Source organism: Protomyctophum parallelum (assembly GCF_964188405.1).
Source record: "Protomyctophum parallelum genome assembly, chromosome: 7".
NCBI lineage: Eukaryota > Metazoa > Chordata > Actinopteri > Myctophiformes > Myctophidae > Protomyctophum > Protomyctophum parallelum.
Genome location: NC_139705.1, coordinates 22,412,634 through 22,428,461, shown reverse-complemented (window position 1 = coordinate 22,428,461; position 15,828 = coordinate 22,412,634). Strand labels below are relative to the sequence as shown.

General features: G+C 43.0%; 1 protein-coding gene across 1 annotated transcript in view; it reads left to right on the top strand.

Moving 5' to 3' along the window:
* The first annotated feature begins 14,828 nt into the window (after positions 1–14,828).
* LOC310861655 (low-density lipoprotein receptor-related protein 1-like) overlaps positions 14,829–15,828 on the top strand; it is a 168,760-nt gene continuing 167,760 nt past the window's right edge. Inside the window, exon 1 of the mRNA XM_083769200.1 lies at positions 14,829–15,467. Within this exon, the coding sequence (XP_083625326.1) occupies positions 15,395–15,467 (73 nt within the window). The 5' untranslated portion in view covers positions 14,829–15,394. The remainder of the gene's footprint in view (positions 15,468–15,828) is intronic.

The window sequence follows — 15,828 nt, the reverse complement described above, 5'->3', positions numbered from 1 at the left end:
TCCGTGTGTCCGTGAACAGCTAATCTCGGCCACCGTTAACCCGGTCGATGCCATATTTTGCACACACACTCCCTGGATGCCAACCATGAACCTCTGCCCCAAACTTTCCAGAACGGCCTGTTATAGCGCCACCAGGAGGCCGCTTTGTGCAAAACAAGTTTTTCGATGCCATATTTTGCACACACACTCCCTGGATGCCAACCATGAACCTCTGCCCCAAACTTTCCAGAACGGCCTGTTATAGCGCCACCAGGAGGCCGCTTTGTGCAAAACAAGTTTTTGCACAGTACACCTACAGATTTTGTCCAAACATCACGCAAATTGGTACACAGTCTCTCTAGAGCCATTCAACGAAACGGGTCTTTCAGATTTATCAGACTCCATCCTAATTGGTTAAGATTGGCTTCCAAAGTTCACAGGAGTGCTCAGTTTCAAACAAAATGCTGCAAATCATGAACACATTGCGTGATTTCCGTGAAATTGTGCACCCACATTCCCACTAGGCCGAGGACGAAATGCCACATGAACAATTTCAACTCAGCCTCAAGGTGGCGCTATAACTGGCCGAAAAGTGTTTTTACCTCTAACTGCACGGATCTGTGGATAACCTGGTGGAGACCTGTGCCCGGAAGGGCACTTTTTCTAGTTCTTTCTAAATCTTACAGAGTGTAGAGATCGACTACTATACAATCAAATAAATCTGTATACAAGATCATTTCAGATTTCAGAGAGGGATGGAAATACTAAATTAACTGTTAACTGCATTAAAACATTTTGCGGGGGCGAGTTGGTAAAGAGGCGAGTCGTTTGGTATTCCTCTAGAGAGCCCTGGATCTTTTAATGAATATACTTACATAATGCAACCAAGACCTATTTAATCTGATTTCTTCATGTATGCGAGTCCTTCTCTGCTATTATGTGACTTTTTGCCTCGACTGCCGCACCAGTGAGAAAGACAAATAAACTTAAAATCAACTTGTGCTAAACACTAAATATGATCAGTACCATGGCATAGACTGCAGAACAACTCTATGCACTGTATTTACTGCCGCTTTCATTGAGATGTGTTTTCATGTGTTCTCGCTTCTCTTTGCAACTACTTTGCACCCAACAGCATGCCATTAGTGTGGTGGCAACACAATAATAGTACTTGGGTGACATTACTTCTTTGTTTCTTTAGAGTTAAACTAAAGTTTGCTGCAACTCCTTCCATAGTTTTGGCATCACACACACGCACTCACGCATACACACTCATTGTGTTGAATCGACCGGCTTCATCAGGAATTGTGTGCTTGCATTTGCTAAGCAATATGTTGTATAGTTTCATTTATATTAATTTGTTACTTTTACATTTTGCCATTGACATGAATGGGAAGTATTTTTCTCTCTGAAACCGTAAGGGCTACGGTTACAGTAGAGAGGTTCTAGCTCGCCCATAGCCCAAATGCCCTTGCTGCCGTTGCATTAAAGCTATGGGACTCTTTGCCTTCCTGCCCTTGCATGAAATGCAGACCAGCCTCTCCTCTGTAGAGAAAATAAAAAGTATGTTTTCCCTACTCACCAATACAAAGACGGGTTTCATAGTCCAGTGGCCTATGCAGGAAAACATAATTACTGCCTCATCGTGGCGCTATAACAGCCCACTTTACGTTTTGGCCAATAACGTAAACCATAGGTCGTAGAATAAAAAAAAAACCCTGGTTTCAATGAATCTGACGCAACTCCCCATATAGGCCACGCCCATTTGTGTCTGACTAGATTTTCAGCCATTTTTTATTTTAGGCCTATTTAAAACACGTTTTGCCCCTCGCCCCCTCCTACAGACTTTGTCCGAATCTCACAAGAATTGGCACACATGATCTCTCGACAACATAATGTTGATAGTTCATACCGTCTGGCCGTACATTTCTTCCGTTAGTGGGAGTGTCCTGTTTGGAAAAAAAAAAAATAATAACACACACAAAAATACATAAATGAAACGCCCAATGAACCCCAAATTTGAATCAAATGTGGGGGATGTGGTGGAATTAACGCAGCGCCAAAAGTAGTTCCACTTTTACCCATAGGGAGCGCCATAAAGTGAAATGTTTAACTACTGTTTGTTCCAAATTACTTAGGCTACATGATCTCTGGCTTTCAAAATGAGTGGGAGGGGCCTATTTCATTAAAAATGAAACACAATAGATAGGCTCAGCAGAGCTATATAGAGTTGCGCAACTTGCGCCACCTCCGTTCACTTCATGAGGCCAGTCCAATGGCCTACAAGCAACTATATGGGGAGCCGAATAGTTACAAATGTGTTCTGTGTTAGTGCATCAAAGACAGCAATTACTTTGGTAGCTGTCAGAGATGGGGAATCTGCAGATTTTAACCAGTATAGGCCTATGCCTTTGAAGTTCAAAATGATCAATTAAGAGCTCTCCTCCCTCCCGGTAGATGACATGTCATAAAGGAAAGATAGCCTTTCTTTCTATCTCTCAATAGAACATATATTTAGTATATTTTATAAAAGGCTTTAGGGGTGAAATTCATGGAGTGGGTGTTGTGAAACTTTTACCAATCAATGATTATATCAAATTGAACTTTCGTTTTTTAGTAATAGTATAAAATAAACATTACAGAGACTTTAGTTGTCACTGTACTATAGGCTACTTTAAAACAGTTGTCATATTTGCACGCTCAATCATTGAAAACAATGACAATGTGACAACTCCAGCTTGCCACTCTCGAGTCGAGCGCTGCATCGGTCACGTGACCGGCGCTGTTTTTTACCCCCTTATTGGCGCAATGAAGGCAATCCAATCCAATCAGCAACACGTTTGAATTTAATGTTGCTTGGTTGCCAGCCAGAGGTAAACAAAAGAGCGCGGAAATTGAAGATGATGGATCGTTGCAGGACGCGCACAATAGGTAGGCTAAGGAACTTGGGCTTCTGCTTTTGTTCTTAATTAATAATTAAGCAGACCACTGACCAGCTAGTCTATTTTTTCTGCACTCTTGAGTCAATTGAATTCAGTGAAATGTAGGCTATGTGACTATGTCACCTGTGTGTGACTGTGTGTCCTGGCATTGTGTCAAACAAACATCTCGCGGGCGGCTCGCCGCTCGCGCCTCTTCTTCGTCCACCGCCAACAAACTCCAGAAGACGGGTTGTTCTCGCACTCGCGTAGTCGAAGCGTAGCATAGAATATATAGGTAGGCCAGTAGTAAGATTTCCGAATGACATTTGTGCTGTGTCTGTCCATTCACTGTTTACCAGGTGTGTATGTTTAAATTGATTGTGACGCTGAGGCAATGCTGGCCTAGTAACCCCGCGTCACCTCACCAGACTTTCCACTTTGAAGCTCATAAAGGAAGGTGTGTCACTGTGTGGCCGTGTGCGTCACTGCGTGCCTGGCTAAAAGACTGCATCATGTGTGTCCAAATTCTTTCTTTCTTTCTTTCTTTCTTTCTTTCTTTCTTTCTTTCTTTCTTTCTTTCTTTCTTTCTTTCTTTCTTTCTTTCTTTCTTTCTTTCAGATACTCTGGGCTAGCTGCTGTCCGGCTGTAGGAGCCATGTAATGGGAAGGCCTACTAGAGGCTAGAGCCAACGTGATGGTCCCAGTCGACAACATTGCAGAGTTTGAGGATGAAGTGGAGAGGCGGCCTCTGTCTCTATGTTGGCATAGTGATGAGCTGATGAAGTCAGAAGACTGCTCAAGGTAGGAACCAGAACCACACAAGCATGCAAGCACGCACACACACGCGCACACACGCACACACACACACACACACACACACACACACACACACACACACACACACACACACACACACACACACACACACACACACACACACACACACACACACACAGAGATGGGCAAAATACATTGAAAATGTATTTTGATACAAAATACTGGGTCAAAAAATGTATCTAAATACAAAATACAAAATACATCTTCCATCCCCATCGAAATACAAATTACAAAATACAAAAAAGTATTTCAAATACGTATTTCAAATACATGTATTTCAAATACATGTATTTCAAATACATGTATTTCAAATACTGCCCATCTCTGCACACACACACACACACACACACACTTTTTTTTTTTTTTTAAGATATTTTTTTTGCGGCTTACGCCTTTTTTTTATTAGTTTTTGAAGGGACAGACAGTAGGCTGACAGGAAACGGGAGAGAGATGGGGGGAAGACATGCAGTAAAGGCCGTGTCGGGCTCGGGAGTCGAACCCGCGGCACACTGCGACTGGATTACCAGTCGGGTGCCCAGACGGTTACGCCACCGCCTGGGCCCACACACACACACTTGACAGGGAAACACATATAATGGGGATAGACAGTTCATCACTGTTCATGGGCCATGTGGATACACATAGCACCTTCTCCTCCACACAGACAGACAAACTGCCTATATAGTATATGGTATACCAGCCGAAACAGAGCAGTATTATTATTATTTTTTTAAGATATTTTTTGGGGGGCTTTATTTGCCTTTATTTGACAGATTACAGTAGACAGGAAAGGGGAGAGATATGGGGGGGAGCACAGACAGCAAAGGTCGTCGTCGGGATCGGGACTCGAAACAGAGATGTATTTAGCTTTTTATCATGCCAGTGATTGTTAGACCACTCCTGGTCAGTTTATGTACATGGGCCAGGCTACCAACTACACTGGCAAATCTGCATGGTACCCAAGGTTTGTTATTATTCTAAATAATGGTTGGTAGCCTACTTAGAATTTTTATCTTATTCTTATCTTATCTTATATGATATTATATTATATGATAAGATATGATAGCACAATGTCTCCCAGCGGATTCATTGGGTCCCAACGGCATGTGATCAAGGCAACCACACTTATAATTTCCCCAAATTGCACCTTTGTAGTTTAAGTTAGTTTTTCACATTGGTGAATCAATGTGACATTCAATACTGTAAATCAAGTATTCAGTGCCCCCTGCTGGTCTAGAATGGCTACAAGAATCTCCTACCCTTTTGACATGAAACAGTCCAGATTGCATGACTGTTGTTTTTACAGTCCACAAAGCTGTGACATTCACACTATATGACTTCACTCCTGGACAAGACTGTTCATTTCTGAAGTTACTTTGTCATATCCATTTGTGCTCTACTATCAACAAAACATGTTTTCACACTCAAAACAGCACACTCACATGAATGGAAAGACGTCTGATACAGGCAACATGAAGTCCTATATCCACAATTTGATATTTTGGCCTAACACTACCTGAAAATTAGAAGGGAAAAAAAGAGCTAAACATGGGGATATACACAGGATCGTTTTGGACCGGGCGTTTTAACGTAACGTTGGGGCCAGTGGGGGCCCTTGACTGCCAGAGGCCTCTAGAAATCAAGGCCTATCAACAATTTACTATATATTCTATATTGCATCTTTAACTATGCTTTTTACTGTTGGCCATCTGGCTGTAAGTTGTTGATTTGCTATGTTGCATCTATTTTAATTGTGTTTGATTTCCCTGCTTTTTAGTGAATTTGTTGTACAGCACTTTGTGACTTTGTCTAGAAAAGTGCTATATAAATAAAGTTATTATTATTATTATTGTTATTATATTATAGTCATATTCATATCCTCATACCCCACCCACTTATAAAACAAACATGGGTAAATTCTCCTTCTACAGCACTGCCACCTCAAAAAGTGCAGATGACATGGCATTCTTTAAAATCTTAAAGTCTGAAATAGAAATCACTGGAAATTATCACTTCTCCCATAGACAAGGTTGTACTTTGTTGTTACATCTTGTGTACAGGTACATAAGAGTAAAACTTACTTTTGTTTTGGCTTCCTTACAGACAATGCAGCATAGATAGCGTAACATTAAAAAACAACAAAACCACAGCAAGTATAGCGAACAAGAATAAAGAGTGCAAGAAAGAGCAATCAAAGTGTCAAAATAATAGTACCATAATGTACTTGTGTATGTTTTCCCTGTAGTAGCAAAGTTAGGTAAACTTTTTGTGAACAGCTTCACAGTAGGTTATGTTCCATATATACAACCAGTGGTGTCATGGTGTTTTTTTTTACTGGTACCACGGCAACACGTGCACGCGCGTGCATGCACGTGCATGCACGTGCATGTGCACATCGCGGCATGCACACAGAACAGCTGATATAGCCTAAGCCTATTGTTAAATAGTGTGTGAGAGAGGCGCCAGTAAACCTAGACCACTGGGTATTTGGTGCGTCTTGGAAAGTCTGGTGACGGGAGGTTGATTAGGTGCGTCTTCTCTTGAATCAAGGGGGACGCGTTCTAGCGTGCACGCACATGCATCGCTCAGTTCCGTCCCTACACGTGCACGTCAAAAAATGACTGGTACCACGGCGTGTTACTGCGTTCTACGAGCATGACACCACTGTATACAACACAATTTAGTTTAAGAAGGAGCAATTGAGGCTATGTTCCATATATACAGCAAATCTACGGTAGTTTAGAAAGGTGCAAAAATTGATTATATAGTGCAAGAGGAGGGCGAGGGGTGGTGCGCTAGCGTTTTCCTTTCCCCGGTTTCGCTTTTGTTCTTATCAGTTCGTTCATGTATTGTATCCATAGACTGTATGGACAAAGCGTTCCCCGGGTCTAACATGAACGTAAAATGAAGCCTGTCAGTCCTTGTATTGTAAATCGCCATCTTTCTAGATCCGTTTGGGCCCAGCTGGCCCATTGGCTGGCCCAGACAACGAGGCGGGACTTCCCCCCTTCTTCTTAGTTGGTTTTTATTTTGACTCGAGTGGGTGGGGAATATCGATCATAGACTGTAACGGTAGCCACGCCCCTCAGAACATACGCGACTTTATGATTCTTTTAATAAATAGGACCATCATTTTCCAAAAAGAATATTATGACATTAGAAATGAGACTTTAAACTAGAAAGTATTCATGACCATGTTTATTAAGGTAATACAGTCTAGGTGAAGTTGGGCCCAAATACATGGACTTCTATGGGGCTATGGGTTTTTTTGGGCCCAATGACAGCGCCACAACAGGCCATTATATGAACTTTCAGGAAATCCCGATTTCCTTGGTGGCTTCACTAAATATCTGTCTGACTGCCCCCCTGATTGTACCTGATTGTTCGGGGGACGAAGCTTTTTTGCAGTCTGTTTCCAGTGGCTTTGAGGCTTGAGACTTTGAACGTTTCCCATGCGGCGGCATCTCAAACAGTCTGTGGTTGGGATGGCTTGGGTCCTTCATAATTCCACGAGCTTTGCTGACACAACGTTCGTCATACAGGGCTTCGATTGGGGGGAGATCACATCCGCTGATGCGTTCAGTGCAGCTGCCATACCAGGCAGTTAAGCAGCCAGTCAGGATGCTCTCTGTGGCGCCTCTGTAGAAAGCTTTTAGGACTTTGGGGCCCATGCCAGCTTTCTTAAGTCTCCTCAGGAAGATGGGAGATGTGCCATTGGTTGAGCATCACATAACGATTGTGCCATGGGGGACACCCGTTGTTGCGACTGTAGGTCGCAGATTTATATGAAAACCTGCTAAACCTGTCAGTCTGTCCATCACACCTCGATATATGGTTGTCAGTCCATCGCATCACGCCTCGATGCACAAGGTGGGCGTCAAGGTGGGCGTCCCCACCCGGGGAAGGATCTATATGGGCATTCCCAGACCTGTAGTTTTAGCGTGACCTCGCGCCCTCAGTGCGTCTTACTGGTATTTATGTAGCTGGTAGAGAGATGTCAGACATTGCACAATACTTGAGAGATACAATACTTGGACCTCTTAAGCTATGCCCGTGGCTTTTGTATGATAATAAGAGGATTGGCTGATTTTGGCTTTTTGATAACATATTTGAATATTATAACCGCATCTGGGGGTCTATTGGAGTAAACCTCTGACGTGGAGAAAGATGCAAATCCTCAAATATGGATTCATAAAGAAATATTAGGGCCTTGAAAAGAGATCAAGGCCAGATAGAGAGAGATGAAAAAATTAAGAAATCCTCTGACATACGCATACGCAAGTCTTCAAAGATGGATTCTCAATGACGCATTAGGGCCTTCAAGAGACATCAAGGTCGGATAGGAAGAGATGAACAAAGGCAAAAAACACATACATTGGCTTGTGATTCGCTGATCAAGCCATAGCAATGATTTGATTGGCCGAGCAAAGTACATATTGAAGATAAAAGTGAGGGCAGACAATAATAAGACGGAAAAGTGAGGACGCAAGTTGTGATAGGCTGGAATGAGATGATGTATGTTGATGTATAATGATAAAAGCGCCCCTAACTTCAAACGGTGACACGGGTGTGATTTATTCTTTGTCCAGCTTTTTCTGTATGCACAAACTTTGTCCTACACAAGCATTAAATGCCATTGACAATGAATGGACAATTCTGAGTTTTTGTGTAAACATTGATGACGACGCATGAGGACGCAAATTCTGATTGGCTGGAATGAGATGATGTATGACTCACTTCACACGGGTGTGTTTTTGTGATGATATTGAATTTGCGAGACATGGCCAAAGCATTTCCGGGGGTCTCCAGCCAAAAACGTTGAGAACCCCTGACTGTTATCCTCTACAATAAAATGTCTACAGGTGTTTTCTTGATCCACAGATGCCTAACAACTTGAATCTGGATAGTGGGGTCAGGGTGGGCTTGGGGCTCTAAAAGATAAGTCTTAATCCCTCCCTGACTCAAAGAGGCAAATTGATGACTTTGCATGTCTTTGGAAGCCTAGAAAAGCCCTTTACTCTGTTTATGGTTTCAATAATCTATGACTTACGGTAGGTAGATGATTAGCTGAGTGCATAAACGTTTTGACACAGTCTCAGTCGGATTCACATCTCGTTCCCACATCACGTGCCTCTAGAGGGCACCATTTAGCATGGAACATTGCATCCACTCCACCACTCAGTCCAGTAATAAACAAAGTATTGTATCAACATCTGTCATATGGGATTGTAGAGACACCCATGTACCTGTCAAACTACTTCATACACGCCAATGCTGTTCACAATCACAACACCAGAAGGAGCTCCACTAATCACATCCAACCCAGATTTGGCTCAAACAAGGGATTGCATTCATTCTCGTCCTATGCCACATAATGTGGAAGGCTCTAGCAACAGTCGTAAAGGAATGTGAATCCCTACTCTCCTTCAAAACCACTCTCAAACGGTTTTTCACAAGCATTTACAGGTGGCTGCAATTTTAAACTGGTCCCAGTAAAAACTCAAAGCTGAATTTAGCATGAAGAAGGACCCCAATGGAATATAATAAGCCATAGGCTTTCTTGGGTTGAAATGAATCCTCTTAGCAGACCTTGTATTGAACTGTAGTAGGCCTACTTTCCTGTGCTTTTTTCTGCAAACTGTTAATAAAGTAGTCAGTCAGTCAGACAGACAGACCATCATCTGTATAAGAAGAGCTAAGAAGTGATGTGACATCACTCGTGATGTGGCGTCATGAAAATAATAATCCAAAGCAGCAGATAGCAGATACAATTCTGTATTCCTGTGCCCCCTCACTTGATGTGGCAGTGTCAAACTTGGCCTCTGACTTTGTCTCATTGCAGCATGAATCGCTAAATAGCAAATTTTGGCAAATTTTCTCCAAATAGTCTAGTCAATGTCCCCTCAAACATCACCACTCTGGATGGAGTAGCTATGGGCTGAGTTGTATAAATATCTTGGGATTTGGTTGGACAACAAGTTAAACTTCAAACACCACATTCATGCGGTGGCAAAAAAAGCTTAAGTTAACACTGAGTTTCTTTTACAGAAGAAATGCAGAAAAGCTTTTCTTTTTTTTAATGTTTATCCCACGATTTTGCAACCCATTTTTTTCACCCAGTGTCTATTATCTAATGTAATCCTGGGCGCTACACTTCCTTTGCCAACATGGAGGGGCAGTGGACTGACCTCATGCTTACTTCTATGCATGAGGAGTTCAAGCTGCTTCTTTCCACCTGACGGGAGAGTTTCCCCAGCCGGACGTAGTGCGTGGAAGGAACACGTTATTCCGACCTGTTCCTGCCCAGGCTGGCCCAGGGGGAGGTAGTTGTTTAGAGACCACTGAGACCAGGATTACTGCATGTTTTTTGTGAGGTTACCTACCCTAAGGGACACAGGGAGAACATGCAAACTCCACACAGAAAGGCCCTTTTGCCAACCCCACCTAGGGTATGGGCACTACATCCTGCTTTTCTAATGCTTCTCGCAAAAAGCTGGTTACAAGCCTCTTCCTGTCGCAGCTCGATTATGGCGATACTGTCTACCGTTTTGCTAGTTCCTCAACTCTGAGCAAACTTGACCCCTTGTTTCATGCTGCATTGAGGTTCATAACCAACTCCCCCTATAGGACTCATCACTGTACTCTGTACACCCTAGTGGGTTGGTACTCCTTAATGTCTCGCAGGTTGCTACACACTTATAAAGCCATTCTTGGTAATCTCCCACTCTACATTTGTTCTAAATTTGAACTTGTCCAAAACGCTCTCAACCTCAGATCAAATGCTTGGCTGCGGCATAGCATAGCGACATAGCCTGAGGAAAAAAAGACCCTGGTCTTGGAATGACCTACAGACCAGACTCAAACGGGCCTCTGTGATTCCCCTAGTGAGCTTTAAAAGGATTGCCATGAGCACACTTCCCAAACACTGCTCCTGCTTTGACGTATAGCAAATGTTGGTTCTCTTGCCTTTTAGTTTATTAGCAAATTTCGTTGCTTAGTTTTTATATAGGCCTATTGGCCTTTATTGGTTGCGTTATTAGACGTTCCTGTTCTCCCCTTAAGCTTCTTCGGTATTAGGTTATTATGGTTAAATAAATGTTAAATAAAGAAAATAATAATCAAGCTTTTTAATGCCATTGACCGGCTAATTTTGACTTTAGGTCAATGTCCCCAATTTCATAGGATTCTTTCATGGGGACCATGATATGAAAACAGGCATGATGTTCCCAGATACTGCACATACCTCACATTTTCTTCTGTGACTCTTGCTCAGATGTGTCTACACATCTGAGCAAGATGCCGGGCAACACTATATACTGTAGTCTACACTGTAGACTACAGTATATAGTGTTGCCCGGCAAGACAATAGGGTCATCGATAGAAGATAGTAGGCTACCGTTTGAGAAAATAGTTAGGCCTAGCACATATGACACTCTGATTCTGAGGATGGGACATCATTGAATTGAATTGACATCCCACTCTCACCCCCAAAGTGTGACGTAAGAGCTAAATGGATGGTTTTTCATATGATTAATTGATTCCAAAAATAATTTTAGATTCTCACGTTACCACACAAAATCAAATTATTTTATTATTATTATTATTATTTTTACATTGGTGAGTGTGTGATTATTATTATTTTATATTCAGTGCCCGCCCCCTGCTGGTCAAGAAGGATAACAATAATACCCATCCCTTTACATGCAATAAAAACAGCAGTATAATAAATGTTCAAGTTACAATTGCATTTGGAAGACTGCTTTATTTACAGCCCACAACGCTGGCATTGAATCTGTCACTTACAGAATGGCTTCACTCCTGGACCAGATAGTTCCTCACTGAAGTTATCATTATCCAACCATTTGTGATCTCTTATTGGCTAAAATATTGTTCACCTGCAAAACACTCACATATAGCAGTCCAGACATGAAGTCTGGGTCTGCTCTATACATTGAAATCACATCATACACAGCCTAACAGTTTATGTGAACCATAGACTGTACATGTGAACTATAGTAGCCTATTTAGAGGTAGAAATAACCACTTTTTGTTTTACTGTTTTTTTATTCTATTAATATTTTATTGCAACCTTTTATTTTCTTCTTGTTGCAATGTCGAGGAGCTTTGACTCTCATATTGTAAGATAATGGGATGTAACAACAACAACAACAACAACAAAGGATCTGATTTCCTGGGCCTCCAGGCAGATTCATGAAACGTACCACAATAAAGCCACTAGAGGGCACCATGGAGTCGAGGATGTTGAAACCACTCGGCTCAACCATTTCTCTTCTATCCACTTTTGATCTTGCAGCCAAAGCATTAAAGGAGATTGTTGTATTGCAGTTTTCAAGAAATAAGGCAAAATGAGATCTCACCCTAAAACGCTACCAAAATGATCCATAGGCACCGGACCATTAGACCTACATGGATATATATTTTTGGTTTTTAAAAGTGTGATCAGATCACCATCTTTTGGGCTTCAAGTTTTTTCAAGTCATGGACCTCAGACTGAGTTTTGTAACAATACAAACACGATGATGATCATTTCTCTAGGATAGGAGACAGCATTAATCATTGCTAAACTAAATACTTCATTTTAGAGATTAAAATATGTCCATCCATCCCCATCATAAATGATAGCCTCATAGCCTGCCCTATATCAGCAATTAAATTATTCAAATACCCTCCCTAATGGCTAACTGGCTGGTTTGTAAATGGTGAATAAAGCCAGGTTAACCATTTCTATACAAAGGTAATCATTACAGGCAGTGTTGGGGAAGTTACTTTGAAAGCGTAGCTTGTAAAGCTACAAGTAGCTCACCATGGCAGTAGCTTGATCAAGCTACATAGCTACCCCTGGAGAAATGTAGCTTGTAAAGCTACAGCTACTTGGAAAAAGTAGCTCAAAGTAGCTCAGCTACTTTTTATTTTTCAGCGTTAAATTGAGAATGTACATGCGGGAGACCCCTCCTCCCCTCTGGGAGACCCCTCCTCCCCTCTGGGAGACCCCTGCTCCCCTCTGGGAGACCCCTCCCACCCTGCTCCCCTCTGGGAGACCCCTCCCACCCTGCTCCCCTCTGGGAGACCCCTCCTCCCCCTGCTCCTCCCACCCTGCTCCCCTCTGGGAGACCCCTCCTCCCCCTGCTCCCCTCTGGGAGACCCCTCCTCACCCTGCTCCCCTCTGGGAGACCCCTCCTCCCACCCTGCTCCCCTCTGGGAGACCCCTCCTCACCCTGCTCCCCTCTGGGAGACCCCCCCACCCTGCTCCACTCTGGGAGACCCCTCCTCCCCTCTGGGAGACCCCTGCTCCCCTCTGGGAGAACCCTCCCACCCTGCTCCCCTCTGGGAGACCCCTCCTCACCCTGCTCCCCTCTGGGAGACCCCCCCACCCTGCTCCCCTCTGGGAGACCCCTCCTCACCCTGCTCCCCTCTGGGAGACCCCCCCACCCTGCTCCCCTCTGGGAGACCCCTCTGGGAGACCCCTCCTCCCCTCTGGGAGACCCCTGCTCCCCTCTGGGAGACCCCTCCTCCCCTCTGGGAGACCCCTGCTCCCCAAAATTGTAGCTTGTAACTTGAGTAGCTAAGCTACAAAAAATGACCCAAAAAGTAGCTGAGCTACTTGACGAGGTACACAAATATGAATGTAGCTAAAATACCACAAGCTACAGCAAAATGTAGCTAAGCTACGTAGCTCAGCTACATGTAGCTTAATACTCCCCAACACTGATTACAGGCTATTAAAAGAGGAACACATTCCAGATTCCTTTGAAATATTGAGCCAACATGGCTGATGCAGGAGCGCTAGTTGCAGTTCTCTTTTTCTCTCCTCCCAAACATCCCGGGCCAGCCTGAAATGTATGCTATGTCGACGCACGACGGTGTCGCGCGCACCAACAAAAAATAGCATTCATGCTCTCACAACCCAACTTCGCGGATGCGACCATAGGGATGCGACCGCGTTGTGAGGTTCGGCGCGCGACACCGCTGTACGAAATGAGAATGGGCCTGAAAACAGTGTTGCCAGATTTTGCGAGAGAAATAATAAGCAACCATGTCCAAGAAAACAAGCCCCAAAGAAGCGACTTGATTGATTGATTGATTGATTGATTGATTGTTGAAGTATTTATTAACAGTTTGCAGAATGGGTACATTACATTTCACATGAAAAGCACAACTCAATACAAAGACTGTTGGAATGTGGACGACACACTGACAAAGCATTACACTTGTTTACAACAGGGTCCACCATTTTCAATTCATCAGAACATTTAGAGACGTACAAATATACACTTCTATATATATAAAAAACAGGAAATCATGTAAGGAATCATGTAAGGAGGTAAAAATGGAAAAGAAACATATACAGTAAGGGCAAGTAATTGACAAGAATTGAGAGAAATAAATATGAATTTATAATTTATGGACATGAAATGTTTGAGTACCACTGGTTTAAACATTTAGTTAGCAAGCCTAAATAAGCAAGAAATATATTTACACGATAACTTTTCAGAAGAACAAGCACAACGTAGCTCACCAGACATGGCAACACTGTCTGAAAAGCAGCATGAAATAGGAGAAAGGGAGGTGTGTTCGCGCGTGCGCACGGACGTCCTGCCGCGTAGTTTTCCCATTTTTGTGTGGAGTTGAATTGGTGACGCCACGAGCTAGTCCCACACCACAGTCAGTCAATGTTGCCATGTCCGCTTATTATAGGCGACTTTGGGCTTGTTTTGCCTGTACAGTGTACAAGTTGCTTGTAAATATTTGTTTCCAAATGTTGTTTAAACCAGGGGTTCATTTTCAAGACAAGGACCCCCATCTGAAAACATTTTATGCTATGGACCCCCATACAAGATTTGTGTTTTAAAAATGTTTAAAATATATTACTCAGAGACAGAGAGACTGAGTCATTTTTAGAATTTATTCAAATATTTTCAAACCGCTTAAAGGTGAATAAGGGCGAACTGCTCGCTTCTTTGGGGCTTGTTTTCATAGACCTTGTTGCTTATTTCTCTCGCAAAATCTGGCAACACTGCACAGTCAGTTCAGTGCTGCTGGAGTGGAGCTCCACAGATTGAACCGAACCATCCACACACACATGTATTGTAACCACCAGCAACAACCAACGGAGGTATCGGCGCTCCACAAAGGAGAAAAACGCTTTTTACTTTTTTATTTTTTTTAAGTTTTTTGGCATGGACTAATTTTTAACAGAGCCGACAGTTCCAGCAAGGACTCGTCTAGGACTGGACGTTTTTTGTTGGTGGCATGGTTGTATAGTAGTGAGACAGAGAGACCTCATTACAGACAAGACAGAGGTTACACTGTGCCTGTGTGTGTGTGCATCATGTTTGAACGCCGATAATCAATTAGAAATAATACATGAGCGTGCAGCAGCACTGCCTATAGCCTCGTCGGGCTGTAGCCTTTTTTACATGTCCATTTTATCTTGCATTTTTTATTGTTTTATTACAGAAGCTGCCTAGCCAAAGCGTCCACTAGTGTGCGTGGTTATACGGGTGCAATTCACCGACAATCGCACCCCACGGGCCAGGGGTTCGGATGTGGTGGTTGATTCGTATTGTTTGGTTTTAGAATTCCAGACAACTTTCCCTTTATACGTTTACGGCGGTGCCAACGGGCATTGCTCAGGAGATGGCAATGAGGTTGTTCTTCTTGGGATTTATACTCACGTTGGAGATAATATCTCCTGTTGGAGCAATCGAAGGTAAGAGCCCCCCGTGTTTTTTTTTGCATTGTGATAGACTACTCGTGTAGTAGAGCGTGACCACTTTTGCAAAGCATCTCCCTCTCTGTGTGTATGTCAGTCAGTGTGTGTACTGTGTAGGCCTACATTCATCAGAGTTGGAACCAACAGCGCAAACAGGCTATATTTCACAACACAGTGCGCCAGACCAGCAGAGAGAGATCGATGATTCGTGATAAAAAGATTTAATCAAGAGAAGGTGGGCTATTCCAGCCTACCCTATGGTAGCCTAATACATAGACGCATAAGTAATTATTTTTCAAATGTGTAGCATATGCAATTTCACAGCGCGTGTGTTTTACCAGTCATAATAGGCCTATTA